Genomic DNA, 19892 nt, shown 5'->3' on the forward strand with positions numbered 1-19892 from the left:
TTAAAGTGTTACCTTTAATCAAAGGCCTGATGCTAACCAGGCAACTCTGGAAAACTGAGGAGGGGGGCTGCCCTGCTCCCTCCCACACGTAGCTCCCCCCAAAGAGTCCAGGGGGGCAGCTGCTCCGGAGGATTCTGAGAACCAGAACCGGCCTGTCTGCTACTAAGGGGGGGGGAGGAACAGGCCAGGGATCTGAACCACACACACGCACATACGCGCAAGCAGACCGCTCCGGCCAGGGCACCTGAAGCCCTTCCTGCCACCTGCCTTTCCTCTGGGGGGCCCAGGGGACCCGCTGGCCCTTACCGGTCTTGCTGTCCACGGTGAAGTGGCGCTCCCCCTCCAGGACGCTGTAGACCACCCGAGCGCTGCTCCCGTAGCTGGGGTCGTCCGCATCGGAGGCCATGACCTGCATCACCGAGGTCCCTGCCGGAAGAGAAGGGGGGGCAGGTGAGCAGCAGGAAGGGCCTGGCTGCAGCCCCCACCCCGTCTGCCAGCCCACTGCCTCCTCCGGTGAAGGCTGCCCTTGAAAGGGGACCAAGGCCCATCAGGCGGCCCCCATCAAGCCACGGGTCTTAAGCCCCGGCTTGTTAAGGCAGCTCTCTGGCCTGGCTGCCCCCCAGATCTGACCTCCTTCCCCTTCTGACAAACAGGCAGCAGGGATCTGGAGGAGCGGGAAGGGGTCTCTGGTGTCTGAAGAAGATGAGGGGCCGCAGAGGGGGCTGACGGCCCCCAGCAGAGCATTTGCACAGGGAGAAAGGAAAGTAGGAAAGCAGGACAGAATAAAAACAACACGACAAACTGCCCAGGAAGAGCAGAAACGTGAAACACTCTTAACGGTGGACAGGATCCCCTTGGAGGGTCTGGCCTCCGGATACGAGGAACCAGCGGGACAGTCCAGGATTGGGCCCAGTCCTCGTGGCAGTCCATGTGAGACGGATCCAGGTGCCAATCCAGGGGTGCCAAAGGACCGCCAGCCAAGACCGAGCCAACCAGGAGATGCTGCAGCTCAAAAGGCCAAAGCAATCTGGGGCTGCCCAGGAGATGGTGTGTCTGTTGTGCTGGTTGGGCTGGAGGTGAGCCCCGAGTCCAGTTCTGGGCACCCCACTTTCAGAGGGACACGCAGAAGCTGGGGCGGGTTCCCAGAAGAGTTGCCAGCAGGGGGAGGGAAAGCCGGTCCTGGGGAAGGGCTGAAGGAGCCGGGCAGGGTCAGCTTGCAAAGGTGAAAAGTCTGAAGAGACACAACTCGTGCACCTGTCAAACCTGTATGCGACACACCTGCAACAGGGGTGGAATGTGTGTCCCATCCTTGCCAGCCTGCTCTGTTATTTGCCCTCTTGTACACCCCCCCACACACACCTGAAAAGCTGCTGGCAAGAACTGTTAGTCAAAGTGTGGTTGGCCAGTGGAGTGAATTCCTGTTCTGGGGGAGGGGGTGTTCAATTGCATGAGGCAGAATTGCCCCCCTCCATCTGCTCTGTTCAGGGCTCCTTCTGTGCACCCTGGATTCTGCTCCTGGCAAACCCGGGCAACGCTTTGCCAAGGGCAGCGGCAGCCCTCCTCCCTGCCCTATGCCACCCTGGGAAGCCCAGGAAGAGGCTCCTGGTGGATGCAGTGCCCGGTAGGTGGGGGGACGCTGCTACTAAGCCCCCTTGCCCATAGGCGTGGCCGCATCTTTTGTGGCCGTGACGTGCTTAAAACAGGTTGCTAGTGCTGAAGGAGGAGGCTCCGCAAGGACAGGCAGCTGGACTCGCGTTTGCTGCTGCAATCAGCAAGACAAACAAAGGCAGGGAACCGGCAGGAAGATCAGAGCTGCCCACCCCCACGGCTCCAGCCCTGCCAGCTCAGCGTGGCGCTTCCCGAGTCCCTTGGAGGCCGCCGGGCATAACAGCCCCTCCCTTCGCAGGAGCCCCTTTGTTTCGCCTTGGCAAAGGATGTTCGCTCTGCCCTGCCCCCCCCCACCTGGCACAGCTGCTGCTTCCTGGAATGCCTGAAGACCCCGGGCCATTTTCAAAGGAGGAAGTCTCCCCTGAGACCACCTGAACCCCCCACCCCTCGGAGCCCCAGAGGGGCCCACGGCTGCCTTCCGCTGCCTGCCTGCTCTCCCAGAAGGGGGCAGGGAAGGTCTGGGGCTCAGGAGCTGTGCTGAAAGAATCCGCACCTGGGGCAGGAGCCTCGGCCCCAGTGATGCCCAGCAGCTCCTTCTCAAGGGGGAAGCAGAACAACAACAACAACAACAACATTGAATGTTTCCTTATAGACAAAACACCACCAGCCAATTGGTAAACAGTCCTAGAAAGACCCCAAGCAGATCAAAACCGTCAGCCCGGCGAGGTCCAGGAGCGTGAGATGGATTGAGTGACTAACTGTCAGCGCTTACGGATTCTCGAACTTGGGGCCCGCCTGAAAAATGCCTGGGCTGTCTCTTCACCGCTGCCCTTCCTGGCGCCTGTCTCCAGAGCCGGGCTGGGGCTTGGCCGGGCTCCCTGTGTGGGTTCAGGCTGAGGCTTCACTGGTGGGCAAGAGAAGCCCTGAAATGGGCTCACCCCAGTCCTGGCAGACCAGCAATGTGTGGGGCTCATTTTCCAGGGCTGCACAATAAATATATCCACCCTAACTCGCAAGTAAGGGGGCACCGGGTGGGTGCTTTTGAAGAGACACAGAGGGATTATTTGGGCCCCCCTCCCTCCCCTTGCTGCTCCTTGCAAAGGACTGATCCCCCAAGACAGACACAACTCTAGGTGGGGGCTGCGGGGCTGGAGAAAAGACTGCCCCATTGTGCCATTTCCTGGAATACCACCTCATTTATTTGGGGGTTCAGCTTTAAACCCTCATTTGCGCTTCCAGCTGTAAATAAACGCTTCCCCCTCAAGCTGCAGCAACCTGGGTCAGGCGCCAGGCCTGCTGTGCTGGGGGCAAAGGGGCCAAAGAGAGCCCGGTGCCCACTGGACACTCCAGACCTGGGCAGGCGCTCCCCCTCCCCCGTGGCCCTGGCTGCTTGAGGGGAGGGTGCAGAGCTGGCCGGGCACCGCCGGGACTCACCAATGGGGGAGAGCTCGGCCACGCTCCCGATGTAGGGCCCCCCCAGGAACCGAGGTTCACTGTCATTGATGTCCTGCACCTTGATGACAAATTCCGACTCGGGCTCCAGCAGCCGGTTGGTCTGGCGGTCCCGCGCCTGAGCCCGCAGCGTGTAGAAGGTTTTCCGCTCGCGATCCAGGCGCTCCGTGGCGTGAATGTCCCCCGTCAGCTCATCGATCAGGAAGATGGTGCCGGCCCCCTCCCCGGAGATGGTGTACTTGATGGAGCCGTCCCCCTCGTCGGAGTCCGAGTGAATCTAGGGGAGACGTGCGGAGGTCAGGCGCAGGGCGGGCAGCTACGACTGGGGCCCAGCAGGGAGGCCTCGCAGGAGATGGGCGCACATCCCCACCTCAGCCCTCATCCAGCAACCTTGGCCTGGCCATCAGGGCTTCCTGGGGGAAGGGCCGCCTAGTGCTTAAAAGAGGAGCCAGCCGGGCGGACGGGCAGGGGGCTGCCTCCCAGGAAGCAGAAACCACCCTGCAGACCCTCCTCTTCCCATCTCCTTGGCCTCCCTCTCGTGGCCTCCCTTCTCTTGAAGGCAGAGGTCTCGCCCCTCACCTTGCCCGCTCTCTCTCTGGGGGAGGCATGCTGGGCCACCTCCTTCAGGCAAGTCTAGGTTTCCCAGTGCCTGGTTGCATTGATGCTGCAGAAACAAGCCACTGGGGAGGCTTCACACTGGCCCACCCAGCCCACTCCTGCTGGGGGCTGCTGTTCATTAATTCAGTGGGGAGAGGGCCTGCCTGGGGGTCCCCTCTGAGGAGAACCCCACCTCCCCTGAGAATCTTCAGGGGCCACCTCCCGGCCTCTTGCCCAACGTCCCTGGGTGGCCATATGGAAGCCTCTGCAAGAGACACTCTGGAGGAAGGGCACCTCTGCCGCACAGCTAGGCTGCGATCCATTGAAAAGGGGGTCTCAGCCAAGGCCAGAGGCTCCCGGGCGACATCCAAGCAGCCTCAGAAGTGCGCAGCAGGTGGCCGTCCCCCTGGCCCAGAGGCAAAGCCACCCAGAGAGTTCCCTCTGGGGAGTCACTCCAGATCACCCCTTTGGCAGAAACCGGATTTAGGTTTTCTCTTCAGACAAGGGGGACCCTCAGCCCCCCCTTAACCCTGCAGAGCAATCCCCAGGCACCAGACCACCAATCCCAGGCCCCTGAGGAAGCCTAACCAGGTCATGGGTCAGCCAGGTGGCTGAACCGGCAAGAACGTCATTACCTGCATTTGATTCCTGAAGGAAGAACATTGCGCTTGTCTCTTCTGGTGTTCAGTCCATTTCTCTAACCAAGAGCTCCATCTGTATCTAATCCATACCTATTTCTATAATCCATACCAACCAAAAGCTGACTTTGGGGGGGGGAACCCTGGAAAGGCTTGAATCTTACTGCTGTTCTCTCTCCCAAAGATCCACAGATCCGGCAGGTAGGCTGGCTTCACTTCACCCAAGTCCTTAATGAGATGCTGAACCAGGAGCTGCTCTTCTGTGCCCCACTGAAAACCTGACACAGGTTTCTGAGCCAATTGCTGGGTTTCTATTTCCTAAGCCATCCAGCCCACCTGCTAATCCAAATGTCATGAAATAGCTTAGCTATTAAGTTAATGGACCTGCATCCACATGGAGGGAAGTAAGCAATGGGGCACCACAAGGCTCCGTCCTGAGCCCAGGACTCTTCAATATCTTCATCAATGACTTAGAGGAGGGAATTGAAGGGGAACTCATCAAATTTGCAGAGGGCACCAAACTGGCAGGAGTAGCCAACACCCCAGAAGGCAAACTCAGGATCCAAAAAGATCTTGACAGACTGGAACAATGGGCCCTACCCAACAACATGAGTTTCAGTGTGGAGGAAAGCAAAGTCTTACATTTAGGCAGGAAAAATCAAAGGTACGGGTACAGATTAGGCAAAATCTGGCTCAATAACAGCCACTGTGAGAAGAACTTGGGAATCCTAGTGGATGATGAGCCAGCAGTGTGCAGCAGCAGCCAAAAAAACTAATACAATCCTGGGTTGTATAAACAGAGGCATAGAATCAAGATCATGCAAAGTCTTAGTACCACTTTATAAAGGTTTACTAAGACCACACCTGGAATCCTGCACCCAGTTCTGGTCAGCACATTACAAAAAAGATGCTGAGATTTTGGAAAAAGTACAAAGAAGAGCAGCTAAGATGATTAAAGACCTGGAGACTAAAACATATAAAGAACAGTTGCAGGATTTGGGAATGGCCAGTCTAGAGAAAATAAGAAATAGGGGTGACACGATAGCATTATTCCAGTATTTGAGAGGCTACCACAAGGAGGAGGAGATCAAATTATTTTCCAAAGCACCAGAAAACAGGACAAGAAACAGCGGATGGAAACTAATCAAAAGAGAGAAGTTAAGGAGAAACTTCCTAACAGTAAGGACAACTAACCAGCGGAACAGCTTGCCACCAAAAGTTGCAGGTGCTCCATCACTGGAGGTTTTTAAGAAGAGACTCGACAGCCATTTGTCCGAAATGGTATAGGGTCTCCTGCTTGAGCAGGAGGTTGGACTAGAAGACTTCCAAGGTCCCTTTCAGCTCTTCTCTGATTGAAGCTGCAGAAATCAAGACATTCTGCATTCACATCTACTAAGGAGGATGTTTGCCTAAAAGAACAATAAAAGTTTAACCTGCCAAGAGTTGCCCTGCTGACTTCAGATGCTGATGATGACCACTGTGGCTTTCAAGGCACTGACTGGCCTGTCCCCCTTCTTCCCCTACCCCCATGCCTGACCGAAGCCCCCTGGATCCCCCCCTCCCAGCTCTGCCATTTTATCACTTCAGAGGACTCCTATGGCCTGAAGGGACAAGCTGAAGTCTTGCTGGTCAGAGATCACAGCGAAGGGCCAGAGCAAAAACACCAGCCTGTTCCTTCAGGGCCGTAGGAGGCCTCCCCTCTGGGCCTGGACGTGTAAGCCGGAGTAAAGCAGATTCCCTGATCTGTTCCTGTCGATCTGGGGCTCAGCTCCTGCCCTTCACCAGCCCCGGTGAAACACAGCCTCTCCTCTGGTTCTCTCTGCCCGCCCGGCTGCTCCCCCCCTTCTCTTCTCCTCTGACTGTCTCTCGGTTGGCTTTGGGCTGTGCGGCCACCTTCCCTCCTGCGTTCCAGGCGGCTGCCCCCATCCTTCTGCCTGCAGAGCCTCCCCCAGCTTCTCCCGCAGCCAGATGAGCGTTTCGGCTGTCCTCTTTCTTATTCCCGGAGGACCCTGGCGGAACCCAAGGCCCATCCCCAGGGGGCCGCAGCTGCTGCTCACATTTATTCACTGCCGGCTCAGTGCTGCCCCCTCCTCGGAAAGGACACGTGAGGAGGGGGCACATCCTGCTTGGTAGCATTCTGCCTCTGCCCAGGGCCCACCAGTATAGGTATCAGCTCCCAAAAAGCTCTCCCCCCCCCGCTGTTTCTCCCAGGGCAGCCAAGAAATTGAGAAGGGGAAAACCTGGCCAAGGGGGGGGGTCCCTCCTCAAGCCTTCTTCACCGGGAATCACGAAAGGTGGAGCTGGAAAAGACCGCGAGCGTCACTAAATAGCCGCTTAGAGAGGGCACCATGAAGCGGTGTACGGTGTAAGTCTAAGCGTCAGGTCCAATTCAGCCACGCCCGTGCACGCTGGGTGGCTGTCCAGCCTCCTCTTCAAGGGCTGCAGAGGTGCGAGAGCCCCCAGCCTCCCCAGGGAGACTCTTTTGTACCTCACCTTCAGGACAGTTACGCTAACTCCAAGCGGGGGCGTCTCAATTATTCCCTGGCCACTTTCCCTGTTTCTGTTTCTCCTGGCGGGACATGTCTTCAAGACCCTGGTTCCTCCGTTATCCTCTTCCAAATGGACTCTAACCCACTACCATCTTTCAGGAAGTGGGATCCCCTCCTAATCCTGGCCGGTCCTTGGGGTCTGTGGGGTCCCGAGCTTCCCAGACCCAGTTGGTGTTGGCTGGATGCTTCTCCTTCCTCGGAGCCAGATAGCTTCCCCCAGGCTGTGCTTCTTGGGCCGGGCAGAGGGCTCAGGAGCCGGACCCCGAACACTGGGCTTCCCCCAGGCCTGGGAGGCAAGGAGGGGAGGGCCAGAGGGCAGAGCTCAGTTGCGGTTGGCACCCAGCACCAGGGACTTTTGCCCAAGGGCTGCCTGCCCCAACCCTCCTCTAGTCTCCTTGCCTCTGCCTCTCTCTCTGACACACACACACACTTTGTGTGTATGTGTGCCAGAAAGCAAGGAAAGGCAGAGCTTAACTCCCTTTGACCTCCTGAGTGCCCAGACATGGGGCCAAATTTCCTGATAAAGTTTTATAGGCGGCATTAAACTGAGTTACGAGGCTTTTAGAATCCAGCCACTTGTGAGAAATCAATCGGGAGGGGAGGGATGCCTTGTGCCAGGCCTTAATTGGAGGGTGCCTAATGGGACCTGCTTCTGGAGGAGCCTCACCCTTGTTTCCTGCCCACCATTTCTGCTGAGAATCAGCAAAGTTGCCAAAACTGCGAGTCTCCCATTAATTGGCTAATGAAATATGAGGAGGTTTATGGGCCGCTCATTCTTCTTCCAGAGTCTGAAGCGGCTGCAGCAGCCAGAATTTATCCCCAGTGGCCACTTTCACAAGCCTCCCCCCCCCCCCCGCTCTATTTGTCTTGTTAGGGACCCTTTATGCCTCTATCTTCCTCGGTGGGGAGGGGAAAGAAGACATGGAAGCAGGGTGAGGGCTGCCTTAGCCCAAATGCCAACCCACCAGTCGCCCCAAAAGCCAAACTTCAAGGCAGCTGCTGCCCAGCCAGTCAAAAAGGGTCTCACACTGCTAGGATCTAAAGAGGAAGCTCAGCCCAACACACACACACACACACACACACACACACAAACCCCAGCATCCCTCAGAAGGCATACAATGTCCATTGTATGGCTGACTTTCAACCAGGGACCCACATTGAACAGCAGTTCCCGTTCCCTTTCAACCCGCCGCTGCCTTGTCCCCAAGGTGGGATGCCCTGGGGACCCCCTGCGCCAAGCAGTCCCCCGGCCTCCCAGCGACACGGGCGGCAGCTTCTTGCTGTGGAACAATGAGGAATGAAGGCCATCGAGGCTCCGAATGGACTCCATCCTCCTGGGCCAGATGGAGGGCAGGTCCCAGAGTGTCCCAGAGGAACTGCTGGGCACCGTCTCAGAGCAACTGGCTGAACTCTGCCTAGAGAAGCCCAGAAGACGGGAGAGCCAGTCTTGTTGCAATATTTCAGAAAGGGGGGAACCCAGCAGACTTGGGAAACGAAGACCGGTCACCTTGACATCCATACCTAGGAAAATCCTAGAAAATATAATGAAGCCGTTTGGAAAGGGGCAAGGTGGTTTCCCAGATCTGTTGGCACGGGTCATGTCGACGAAGCTTACTGCTTTCTTTAAATTAATGTAAATAAAATTAAATTCTTTGACCATGTGATACTTGATTGGTGGACCAAGGGAACGAAGCCCTGTGCTCAGACTTCAGTAAGACATCCGATAGACCACAGTCTCATTGATAAACCGGAACAGTGAGAGATGGGACAGCCTCATTCCCAGATGGATTTGCAGTTGACTGAATGACTGTGGACAGCATGTGGCCCTTAAGGGTCCACCTGGAAGGAGGGAGGTGCAGGAGGGCACCCCGGGGTTCTGTCTCCGACCTTCACGAAAGACTTAGGTGAGGGAACGGAAGAGATGTTCCTAGAAGACATTCTGGGGGACACAAAGCCGGGGGGAGGGGTTGCTAGCGCTCCAGAAGACATGCTCGAGGCTCAGAAAGATCCCGACAGACTTTCAACACTGGCCCTGAGGCCTCACCATGTTCATCGGTGAGAAATACAGATTCTGCACTCAGACAGGAAAAAAACAGGCGCAAGAGGCAGAGGACAGGGGACTCGGCCCAGCGACAATCCTTATGAGAAGAATCTGGGCGATGCAGATTAAATGTGAGCCAGAAAACCAACGCACTCCTGGGCTGGGCCCACAGCCGCACGGTGTCAACAATACCCAAAATGTCAGCACTGACGAGCCCACGGGTGGGAATATTGTGACCAGCTACCTTCCCCGCAATACCAGAAAGGATGCTGAAGTCCTGGCAAGGGTGCAGAGAGGAGCACGGAGGACGGTGAGGGGCTGGGGGTTTAAGTCCCAGGAAGAGAATTTGGGGCTTCGTCTAAGGAAGAGGAAGCCGAGGGAAGACATGGCGGCCTTTCAACAGGTGAAGAGGGGGTGGATTTATCCTCCGTGATGCCCAAAGGCAGGAGGAGCAACGGGCGGATGCTGACAAGAGAGCCCAACTCCAAATTGGGACAAAGTCTCCACGGAGCGCCTCCCACTCTGGAGGCTCTCAAGAACGGTTTGCCCAGAACAGCGGGTGAATTTCTGGCCTGGGGGAAAAGGGGGTTCTGGCCAGATCAGAGACTGGATCGGCTCATGGGCTAGACGTCTGTGGGGTGGAGGGGGGACCCGGGCCACTCTTACGGCTGCCCGGCCTACAATACGGTCTCTTGACCCTTGACCAGTTTTGGCCTATTCAGGGGACGATGGACACAGGGACGAGGAGAGCCCTCTTGGCAATGGCGTGTCCAGTCCCAAGAAGCCCCCTTGGAGGCAGGGCCCCATGGAAAGTGCCTTCCCGTCCCAGTGGCCCTTTGGGGAGCCAGATGTTCGGGCACAGCTGCAGGAGTCTTTAGAGGAACTGACTTCCATCAAGGCTGAGAGCCAGTTTAGGGAGCCGATCCTCCCTGCAGAGAAGAGGCGGTGGGGCAGAGGCCCTGGGCCTCCCAGGTCTCTCCCCGCCTCTCTAGGGCCACTGGAGGAGGCGCCCTTTGGAGATGCCTTGGGGAGGGGCATTCGGCACCTGCCACTCTCACCTTAGGGTCAGAGAGAAGCAGGGGACAGCTGAACCTCTACACCCTGTAGGTGCTATTATGGGATGCAATAAGGAACGACTGTAGCCTTCTGCAAAGAAATGTAGAGCTGACCTAATGAAAAGACTTTGCACTGCAGGAATCTCTTCGTGGAAGGAAAGGGGAAGCCCATCCGCCACTTCCTTCTTTCCCTCTCAGCTGCTTCCACATGCAGAAGCTGGGGGGAGAGCTCGGTGTGACTGCTGGCAGCACAGAACACTCCCCCCCCAGGCCTGCTGGTGCAAGAAACCACTGGCAGCCCTGCAGAGCAGGCCAAGGAAAGCATTTGACCTTGCAGGAGACGGGGCTGGGCTGCCTGGCAAAACCGTTTCGGGAAGCACAAAATGCCACAAGAGCCTCTCTGAAGACCTGGGGTTGGGCCTCCTCCTCCTCCTCCTCGTTCCGGCCTCACTGGACACGGTGGCAGAGCTGGGCATTGCAACCAGCCCCCCCCCCCCAGGAGGGCCCTGCTCACCCACCCTTGGCCAACTGGTCTGGCCCTGGTCATGCCAGCTCTGACCGCCCAGTGACCCCCGGCCCCTCCCCAATTTGGGAAGGCTAGCGCAGCGGCCATCTGCCCTGGGTTGCCCCCCCCCCTCTGGCCAAGCAAAAGGGCGGCTCCCCTGAAGGGCAACTGCCTGGGATTCTGCGATGCCATCAATTACCTCGCTAATTAAATCAAAATTAAATTTGAGCAGAGCAGCGCTTTCGGAGAGAGGATAAAGAGATTCCCAAATACAGAACGACCCAGGGATGGAGAGAGAAAAGAACGGACATAAAAGCTGCCCTTAATGAAAGGCGCTTTGGTGTTTGCTCCAACTCATAAACCCAACTCAATTCCTTTTAAATGGTAGCAACTTAATTAAATCCGTTTTTCCCCTTTAATCCCCTCCTCTATCTAAAATAGATCTGTCCAACCAGCACAACTTTGTAACTCATTCTGACCCCATAATTCTATTTTAAAAACACAAAAATCCACATCCACCCTCCAGGGCCTCCAGAGAAATTCCCTCTCAGAAAAAGGATTGGAGCGAATATCCAGATTTTATGAAAATGTTATTAGGCGTCTTTGGTGAGCCGGTTTGTGGGAGGGGGCAGAGGAGGAGGAGGGGACCCACTCCGGCAGGGGCATGCTGATCGGGGGAAAGGCTACTCCTGTCCAGCCAGTAGAAGTGGGGGGGGGGGCTTCCTGTGCTCTGCTGCCTGCACCCCCGTCTTCTGCAGGGCTGGGTGGCTTCCGGGGGCTGCAGCTCCCGTGGCGGAAAGGGCTGCCGGACGGGCGACTTTGGGGTTCTGGCTGCTGCAGGAAACGAGGTGGTTACTAAGCTACCTCTAGAAGCTGCCAAGGCCAGGTCCTCCCCAGGGGAGCCGGCCTTGAGCGGAACTGCCTTGCCCGGCTGCCAGGCCATCTCCCCCCCGCCCATCCCCCATCCCCCTGCAGAGGTTCTGAGTCCAGGACTGGGGCTGTCTCCCTCTCCCCCACGGCCTTTACCTTCCCCACGTACAGTGGCTCTGTGCCTGTGTACTCCTCCACCACAAAGAACTGGTTCCAGACCCAGCCACGCTTCACCCGCCCAGCGCCGGGCAGACTGCCATCCCCAGGTGCCCCCGGGCTGGGCCCCCCGGATGCCCCCGGCAGAGACTGGGCTGCGGGCAGACGGTCTGGGCCACCCAGAAGGCACAGCAGCAACAGCAGCAGCAGCAGGAGCCCACTTCCAGGGGGGCGATGGGGCACCATCACTGCAGAGTCCTGGGAGCAGGGAGGCGGCCCGCAGGCATCCTTGGGGGGGGAAAGGGGAGCCACCAGCCGGGGCTGTGAGTCAGTCATCCATGGGAGGCAGGGCTGGTGACCGTCCGGAGCAGCTCCACTTCCCAGGCTGATGAGCAGGAGGCTCACACGGAGGCCCAACACCCAGCAATCCACGTCCTTCTGGGCAGGCAGGTGGGCATCGACTGGGTCAGACCGATGCAGAGGAGACCCCCTTCTTTCTCTGGGTCAGAAGATCCCTGGAACCGGCCCCCAGGCAGCTACTCCCAAACCGGCCCAGCGTGGGGGTGTGGAGGTGCACACCAGTCTCTTGGCTCCGGCCACGGCTGGCTCCTTGCGGGAAGCTGGTGGGCAGAAAGCCCCATCAGAGCAACGGCCTGGCACACCCAGCAGACTTTGCCCAGCTACAGCTGCTCCTGACCGGGGTGGCACTGAGGCTCCATGGCTTTCGCTGGCCAGGCGGCTCCTACGCAGCCAGCAGCAGCAGCCACCGTCCTCCTCGGGTCAAAGGTGCAGCGGGCAATGGCATCCTCCTGGCACCTGGAAGAGACAACACCATCGCTGGGGGCAAGGCAAGCCAAGAGCCCGAGAGAGGCGCCCTGTTTCCCTACCGGCACCTGGGCCGGGGGCTGCTCTGGCTGGCTGCCCACCAAAGGCCCAGCCAGAACCCCCTTGCCCAGGCTGGGGAGGCTGCGGAAATGCTGCTGCTTTCTAACACAGGCAGAAAGCTGGAACTATCCTCCCCAGGCCTATTCCTTCCTTCCTTCCTTCCTTCCTTCCTTCCTTCCTTCCTTCCTTCCTTCCTTCCTTCCTTCCTCCCTCCCTCCCTCCCTCCCTCCCTCCCTCCTCCTCCACTCAGGATAAAGTGTTCAGCCCATAAACTTTTGTCACTGGTCAGGGGCAGGGAGGTGACACTTTTATTCAGCAATTGCACAGAGTTCTGTCAAAGCCGAGACCCACAGATGGAGGGGGGGGGGAGAGAGAAGGCAGAAGCTGACCAGCTTGGCTTCTCTGCCCAGCAAAGGGGTCAGTCGGTGGCTACTTCAGAGTTCCGCAGCAGCAGCAGCAGCAGCCTGCCCTGTCCCTGACCCGGGGAGGGCTGGGAGACCCCCCCCCAGATACCCACCCTGTGAAGGCCAGGGGTTCCCTGGCAGCCCCCTCAAAGGCCGGGGCCTTCCCTGCCCTTGCCCAGGAGAAAGGCTTTCTCTCCGCATGTGCCAGAGAGCGCGAAGCCCCCTCCTCTGTTGCCCAGGGATGCAGTTGCCCAGAGGTTTCTGTGCAGTTTAAAATAATCTTTCTTAAAACAAAAACATAATAAAACAAATTTCTTTCATTTCCTGGTATACACTTAAAGATAATTTTTTAGCTTTGTGCGAACTGTGGAAGACTTACAAATGCAACCCAAGAAAAAAAATTGTTCCCCCACCCCTGGAAAGCCGGCCTGGGAAGTTCAGCCCCTCCGTGGAACCACGGAGATACTCGGGAAGAGGGCAGCGCCCACGAGGCTGCCCTTGCCCCCCGTCCCCCTTTCGCACAGGTTGCTTGTGTGGGGAGGGCAGCCGGGGCTCATCCCCCCCCCCAACCCACACCCCGCTCTCGTGCAACCCGTGCATTTGCATTCCTCCGCCCCCCCAGTCTCCGCCGGGGGTCAGCCAATTCTCTCTCCAGCGACCTGCTCTGGGCCCCACCGCTCCGCCCCTTTTCTGGGGAAGGGGGGCAGGTCGGGGGCCTCTCCCAGCTGCTGCGGCTTCCCGCTCACGGTCCAGGCAGAACCGGGACAGCCGCCTGGGGCCCTCCGCTGTCTTCAGCCTTCTCTCCTACGAGCCTCCAGCCGCAGCAACGCCCCTTCCCCCCGAGCTCAGCCCAGCAAACGGAACCACCAGCCCGCCGGTCCTCCGCGGGGCGTGGTGGGCGCCGCCGGGACCCCCGGAGACTCGGGCGCTGCCTCGCAGCCCCCCTTCCCGGCCCGGCCCGCCAGGGCAGGAGAGTTACGGGTCGCTTCTTCTCGGTTTCAGCCGATTTTGGCCCACTTTCCCAAGGAATTCGTGGCCGGCTAATGGCCGCCCAGCCCAGAAGCAGCCCGGAGGCCACGTGCTGGGCGGGAGCGCCGGTTCGTCGGGCAAGCCTTGCTAAGGAGGACCAGGGCGGGCAAGGAAAGAGGAGCCGAGCGGCCCGCTCCAGGAGGAGCCCTCGGCGCTTCCCTGCATGGGAGGCTATGCTGCGCGCCGCTACTCCTCCAAGCCGGAGATGCGGCAAGCCGCCCGATCCCACCCCAGGCTGGAAGGCTTCTTCCCTCGCCCTCCTGACAGCGCCAGCAGCTTCCAAGAGCTGGATCGCTCTTTGGGTGGGAGGGAGGGAGGTTAAAGATCTCCCCTTCGCCCTCTTTCTCTTCCTCTCTCTCTCTCTCTCTCCTTCTAGGCCTCTGAGCCCAAGGTCCGAGCTGATTTCGCACCCAGAGCCCTGCACAACCAGGCTGCTCCCCTGCGCATCCTCTCGGTCAAGATCTGCAGAGACCTCCGTCTCAAGGAGTGCTGTAAGAAGACGCGGAGCACCCCAATTCCCCAAGTTCAGACGTGCAGAGGTCAGTCTGAGCCAGTCAGTTGATGGTGCAGAACCAACCAGGAGTGATCCCCGCCCCCCCCCCCAAAGCTTCTCCTTCTGCGGGGAAGAGGCTCCGTCAGAAAATGTGCCAAACCCTCCATCTGGGCTGGGAGAAGAAGAGCTGCGCTGGCTGGCCTGACCCCTGCTTAGCCAAGGCCACACTCGAAGATAATGGCCTGTATCGACAAAGAATTAAAGGGGGAATTGGGGCTGAAAGGCGAAAGCGGAAGCTCTGTCCCATATTTGGGGTAGACCTGGATGCCCCGATAGACCGGTCTCACCGGAAAACACATAACGGCACTGCTGCCACACACGACGCCCCAGCCCCGTTTTAGGCCAGTCACGTGGAACCAAATGTGAACTCAGCAGCCAAAGAGGCTCGGCAAGTGGGTGGTGGGGGCAGGGTGGAAGTCCGGACGCCCCCCCCCCCTCCAGAGGCAAGCTGGAGGCCCACTGCCCCCTGCTTCAAGAGTGGTCCTGGTGCCATCTTCCAAGACAGAAACTGCCCAGGAGGGGGCATCTGTAAGCCTCCAGATGGGGTCTCGGTTATGGGGCAGGGGGGGTTCACTTGAGGCTCTGGAACTGGCACCTCATTCGGCGGGAGGAGGGGGCAAGTGCCTGGCCTGCTCTTTAGCCGCCCAGACTGCTCCCTGGGAGTGGAGGGGGCCCACCCTGTGCCAGGAGGGAGAGGGAAGAGGGCTTTTCTAGCGGGTAGAATCTCTTGGGGGCAGAAGGTGCCGCCTGCCCTTCTGCCTCTTTGGGGCCAGAGCTTGCAGAGTTGCCGGGTTGGGGGGCAGTTCAAGTGGACAGCAGTGGCATTTCGCCCTAGTTCGGCCGAGGGGGCAGAAAGGACGGAGCCGGGGGGGGGGCTAATGCTTGTAGGTGGCTCCCTTTGAGGGACAAAGCCACCGCCAGGGGCCCTGCCTGAAGGTTGGGGGCCTCTGAGGTCAGCAAACCAGGGCTTTCTCGGGGGGGGGGGGAGTCTAGGCAAACCCATCTGGATACAACCAACGCACGCGTACCACACATCCATAGACCGCACCAGCAAACGTGTCCCACCTACACGTGCCAGGCCTGGGCAACGGTTGCTGTGGGAACCAGAACTTGCCTGGGGACTCTCTTCCCTCCTCCCCCCACTGTGGCCTTTTGCTTCCGCTGCTGCTGCATCCCTCCCTCAAGAAGCCCCCCACCCAACCACCCCCACGCACCTCCTTTGGTCTCTGGGAGGGCTGGACCCGACGCCCACCCGCCTCCCGCCCCCACTTTCCCAGGCTTGGTGGCAACAGCACGTGCCTCCCTCCCTCCCTCCCCGCCCGCCCGCCCCCCCCTCCCTGCTTTCTCAGTGTGTGTTTGGCAGAACCATACTGTACATCATGTTGACAGTAGAAATTACATCCTGAGCTTATGTTTTACATTCTGCCCTGTCAGAACTCACTGCAGCCCAGTGATCAGGACAAATTGAATGGCACCCCGTCCGTGTCGATATTTATTTCATTTTACCGATGCAGCGGTTGGGGAGGGGGGACTACCGGCAGCCCTCACAGCACAGCACACGCCTGCCCGGCCATGTGGGGGCTCTTTCTGGGGTCCGTGGAGGAGGGGGGAGGGAGGCCAGAAAGGAAAGCAGACTCCCCCTCCCACAGGCGCCACAGCTAGCAGGGCAAATCCCCCCCCCCCCGCAGGAGTAACACAGGAGCCATCTATCCCTGCCTGAGAAGGGCAAGATTCCCCAACAAACACCTTTTCCGGGTTCTGCCAGTGTGGAAAAATAGCAGCCCAGGAATGGCTCTTTTCTCTTAAACCAGATCCAATTCCACTTAACTCTCCTTTCTGGGGAGGGGGGAGGCAGGGAGAGAGAGAGAGAGTCTGTACAGTTTCCATTTCCCAGGATCTACTCCACAGGAGTCAGCTTGTGACCAGAGCAGCCCCTAGACAAATGGGGGAATCCTTGGCCCTCCGAGCCCCTGGTCAGCTGGGCGTCTTCTGACCACTCAGTTCCCCCCCCCCTCTCTCTCTCTGGAAGAAGGGCAGATCCCCCAGGCGCCTAAGAGCTGCCCCCCCCATCCCAACTGGTTCCTGGTGGGCCTGGGGGCGGTGGGCTCCTGCTGCCACAAGAGACTTCAGCCCCTTTGATCATTGCCAGCTCCTGGCTAAAGCGGCTGTCGCCCACCTACCCCCTCGAGATGACCCACCAGGAGAAGATGGGTGCAGCCCCCCCCCGAAGGTAAACCCAGACCGTTCCTCTCCAGGCTGGCCATCCATGCCCCTTCAGGATGCACCCCTCCCTGGCCAGGCCGCCCCCTTCTGCCAGTGCCCAGGAGGGCGGGAGACAAAGAGAGGGTCTGCAAGAGACCCAACTCAGCCCTGTCCTGGGCTCGGCTCTGCCCTCCTGCCCTGCCCTGCCAATCCCCCCCCCTCCGCTCAGATTCACAGGCAACACCAGAAGTGAAAGAGCCCTGGGATAATCCCAGTCACACTCCAGCTTTAATAAGAAAGGGTCCAGAAAGCCATTATACTTATTAAAAGTGTAATCTATTCTGCCCTTGAAGTAAATGGACAGCTTCCTTTTTCTGCCTTCTCAGAATTACTTTCCCTGTGGGGGGGCCTCTTCATAGCTTTTCTTCTCACTGGGCTGGAAGACCCCAAGCGGAGGGGGGGGGAGGAATGAATGGATACCTCCTACCCCCCACCCCATACTAGCTGCCACACTCTGTAAGGGGCGGGGCTTCCCTTCCCCCTCCCCAAAATTTTAATGACCAGCCAGTTGATGGTTTCCACCAAACTTTGGCGAGTCTTCAGAGCCGGGAAAGGTGTTTGTTAAAACTCTCACACCGTCCCTGTTTGGGAAAGGTCTTTGCAACTGAAAATATTTCTTTTTTTTTTTTTTTCAATCTTCCTTGGTCCGAGTTTGAAAGAAATTTTAATTGCAAAGAACATCTCAGCGTCTCCCTGGGGGAAGAGGGCTTTTACAGCCAGAACCGTCTCGCTCCGCAATAATTCTTCGCCAAACAGGGAAGTTTCATGCTTCAGCTGCACGGATGCAGCGCATTAATTGGCCTTTCAAGATGGACAGGAGTAGCGATGGGTTGTGATGGGCACAACCCGGAGAGCCCCCAAGGAAGAGGGCGAGGACCCCACGTTCCTGGGGGAGGGGCGGGAGCCAGCCCTTGGGGTGGGAGGCCCCAAGACCACCAAGTCTGGGTGGAGGAAAGTTCATCTCCAGGGCAGGCAGTTCAGCCCAGGGGCAGACACACAGCCATGCACAGGCAGGCATGCACTGACCCCCCTCCCTTCCGCCCCCCCCAATCGTGGGGAGAGTCAGCTGGGAGAAACTGGTGGGCCCTGCCCAAACAGCCTGATCTTCCCAGAGCCCTCCTGGTCCCAAAGCCGAAGGTGGGGGGCTGCCCTCCCACCCCTTGCAGCCTGCCCCAGGCAGAGGGCAGATTCCCTGCAGCAAGGGTCCTCAGTACCCACATGCTTCCCCCCCCGCCCCACACACACACACACACACACACACACACACACACACACACACACAGACGGCACGGTTGTGGCCCTCAGTCCTGGGCTCTGCTCCATCTCCTTCCGAAAAGGCCAGGCCGGCCTCTGCAGCCCAGCGCAGCCCAGGAGGGAGAGGCCGCTGGGGCACCTGCTGCAGGGGGGGCGGAGAGCACGCTGACCGTGCGGACACTAAGCATTCAGAGGGAAAAGTACCGATTAAAATGAAAACATTAAATGGATTTTCTGCCCCCTGACAAACATAGAAGGAATTGGCTTCTTTTAATCAAATGTTTGGCAGAAATATGAATTATTTATCACTCAATATGGCTGGTTAAATGGAAGATGGACTACAGCACAGTTCCCTCCCCCCACCTGCATGCTCCCTCCTCCCCTCCCCCTTGTCTCCCCCCAGATGGCAACCAGGAGCAAGGAAGGCTGAGAAGCCAGAGGAACCGCAGCTGCACGGGGAAGAAGCCACCATAATCTTCCAGCCTTCCTCCGGGACAAACAGCCCCCACGACCAAACAATCCACGATCTACTGCTCCACAAGGAAAGCCACAATGGGAGGAAGGGCCGGCCTCAGAGCCCGGCTTTGACCTGACCCCTGGGCCAAGGAAGAAGGGAGACCCCGAAAGACATTTTCAGTATTGATTTTGGAAAACATGCAGCATCGAATGAATCGTAACATTAAGGGCAGCAAATCAAACACACCAATCCAGGATGAGGACCCCAAAACTGAAGCTGGAGTCCCAGCTGAGCCGGCAGCCGGATGTGGGTGCCAAAGGGGCCGGGGTCATTTAGGCTGCCCCAGGAGAGTGCCCATTCGCAGGGAGGCCCGGAAAGACGGTTCTGCGTTGGGCCCTTTTGACCCACATCTTCCCGTGGTGAGCTGTGGGCTGGTGCAGTTGTTGTCGAGAGAGGAGAGGCAGGCCGGTTCTCTCCAACGTCAGGAAAAAATATTAGCTGTTTGGGGCAAAAGCATCACAGGAGCATCCAGACCTTCTGACACAAAGAAGGAAAGAAGGAAGGAAGGAAGGAAGGAAGGAAGGAAGGACAGGGCTTGTGGACGTACGTCCGTCTCCATCCAGAGTCGTTCTGGCCGATGACCGGCAGCCTCATTCATCGGCCAATGGTGCAAGCGTGTAGGAAGGTCCTCCTGGCCTCTGCCTGGGCCTCCTTCCTGGCTCTGGTCCCCAGGCCCTCTGGGGCCAGGAAGAAGGGGCCCGTTCCTCTTCTGCAGAGCTCTTTGAAGTTGGCTCTCACCACCTGGCAGGATAAACACCCAGGTCCTCCCAGGGTTTGGTTTCCGGATTCTTGGTCATCCTGGTAGCCCTCCTTGACCTTCTCCCACTGTCCTCTTTGGGCTGTGGTTCCCACGACTGGGCACAGGACTCCCAGTGGGGCATGACCAGAGTGGAGTCAAGGGCACAACGACAACTGTGAAGTGGACTCCACTTTGGGAACCGCCTCTCCCTGCTGGCTCACAAGGTTTGACTGGGGCTGATCCAGGCGTTCATGGGCACCCCGGGCACCCCAGGCCTCTCCCCCCCCACCGAAATTGCTCTGCCATTTCAGTCTCGATCTCACAGATTCAAAGATGACCCAATCACTTTCCCCCATGGTGGCAACTCTCCCCGCCTCACCCCAGTGAGGACGAGGTCCAGGGCAGCAGATTGTCCCCCCCCCACAGCCCCTTCTCCACATGCTCAGAAATGAGTTGTCAGCGAAAGAAGCCCAAAATTGGCTGGTCCTCTGGCTCTTGGCAGGCAGAAGCCCAGCTGAAGTCCCGGCCCTTGAAATCCGCCATTAGCATTATAGCTTTGAAGGATGGCCGTCTGGACACCCTCAGGCCTCTGCCTTTCCCACTCGGACCCTTCTGAGAACAACCCTCCCCCCACTGCCTCATTGTGACCCTCCCCCTGCAGCAGGGACCCAGTCCCTCCATCATCCGACCGAGGGAGGGGCCAGGCTGGTCTCCTGGGGGGGGGGGCTGCAGAGGGTCTCCTGCAGGATTTCACCTCCTTTCCCAGCAGGGCAGAGCT

The 19892-nt window shown here is 58.5% G+C and overlaps 1 protein-coding gene across 2 annotated transcripts in view; it reads right to left on the reverse strand.

The window, feature by feature from the left end:
- The window catches only part of CDH22 (cadherin 22), a 65175-nt gene that overhangs the window by 36570 nt on the left and 8713 nt on the right, over positions 1–19892 (reverse strand). Inside the window, exons 1-4 of one of the 2 annotated variants that reach the window (XM_039342432.1) lie at positions 13507–13963; positions 11472–12287; positions 3043–3337; positions 307–426 (exon numbers count right to left, since the gene is read on the reverse strand). In XM_039342432.1, coding sequence (XP_039198366.1) covers positions 307–426; positions 3043–3337; positions 11472–11807 — 751 coding nt within the window. In that variant the 5' untranslated portion in view covers positions 11808–12287; positions 13507–13963. Of the gene's footprint in view, positions 1–306; positions 427–3042; positions 3338–11471; positions 12288–13506; positions 13964–19892 lie in introns of those variants that run through there. The other variant, XM_039342431.1, reaches the window with a different exon arrangement.

This window comes from Crotalus tigris, unplaced genomic scaffold, assembly GCF_016545835.1.
Source record: "Crotalus tigris isolate CLP2741 ecotype Arizona unplaced genomic scaffold, ASM1654583v1 scf7180000017791.1120302, whole genome shotgun sequence".
NCBI classification, from domain to species: Eukaryota; Metazoa; Chordata; class Lepidosauria; order Squamata; family Viperidae; genus Crotalus; species Crotalus tigris.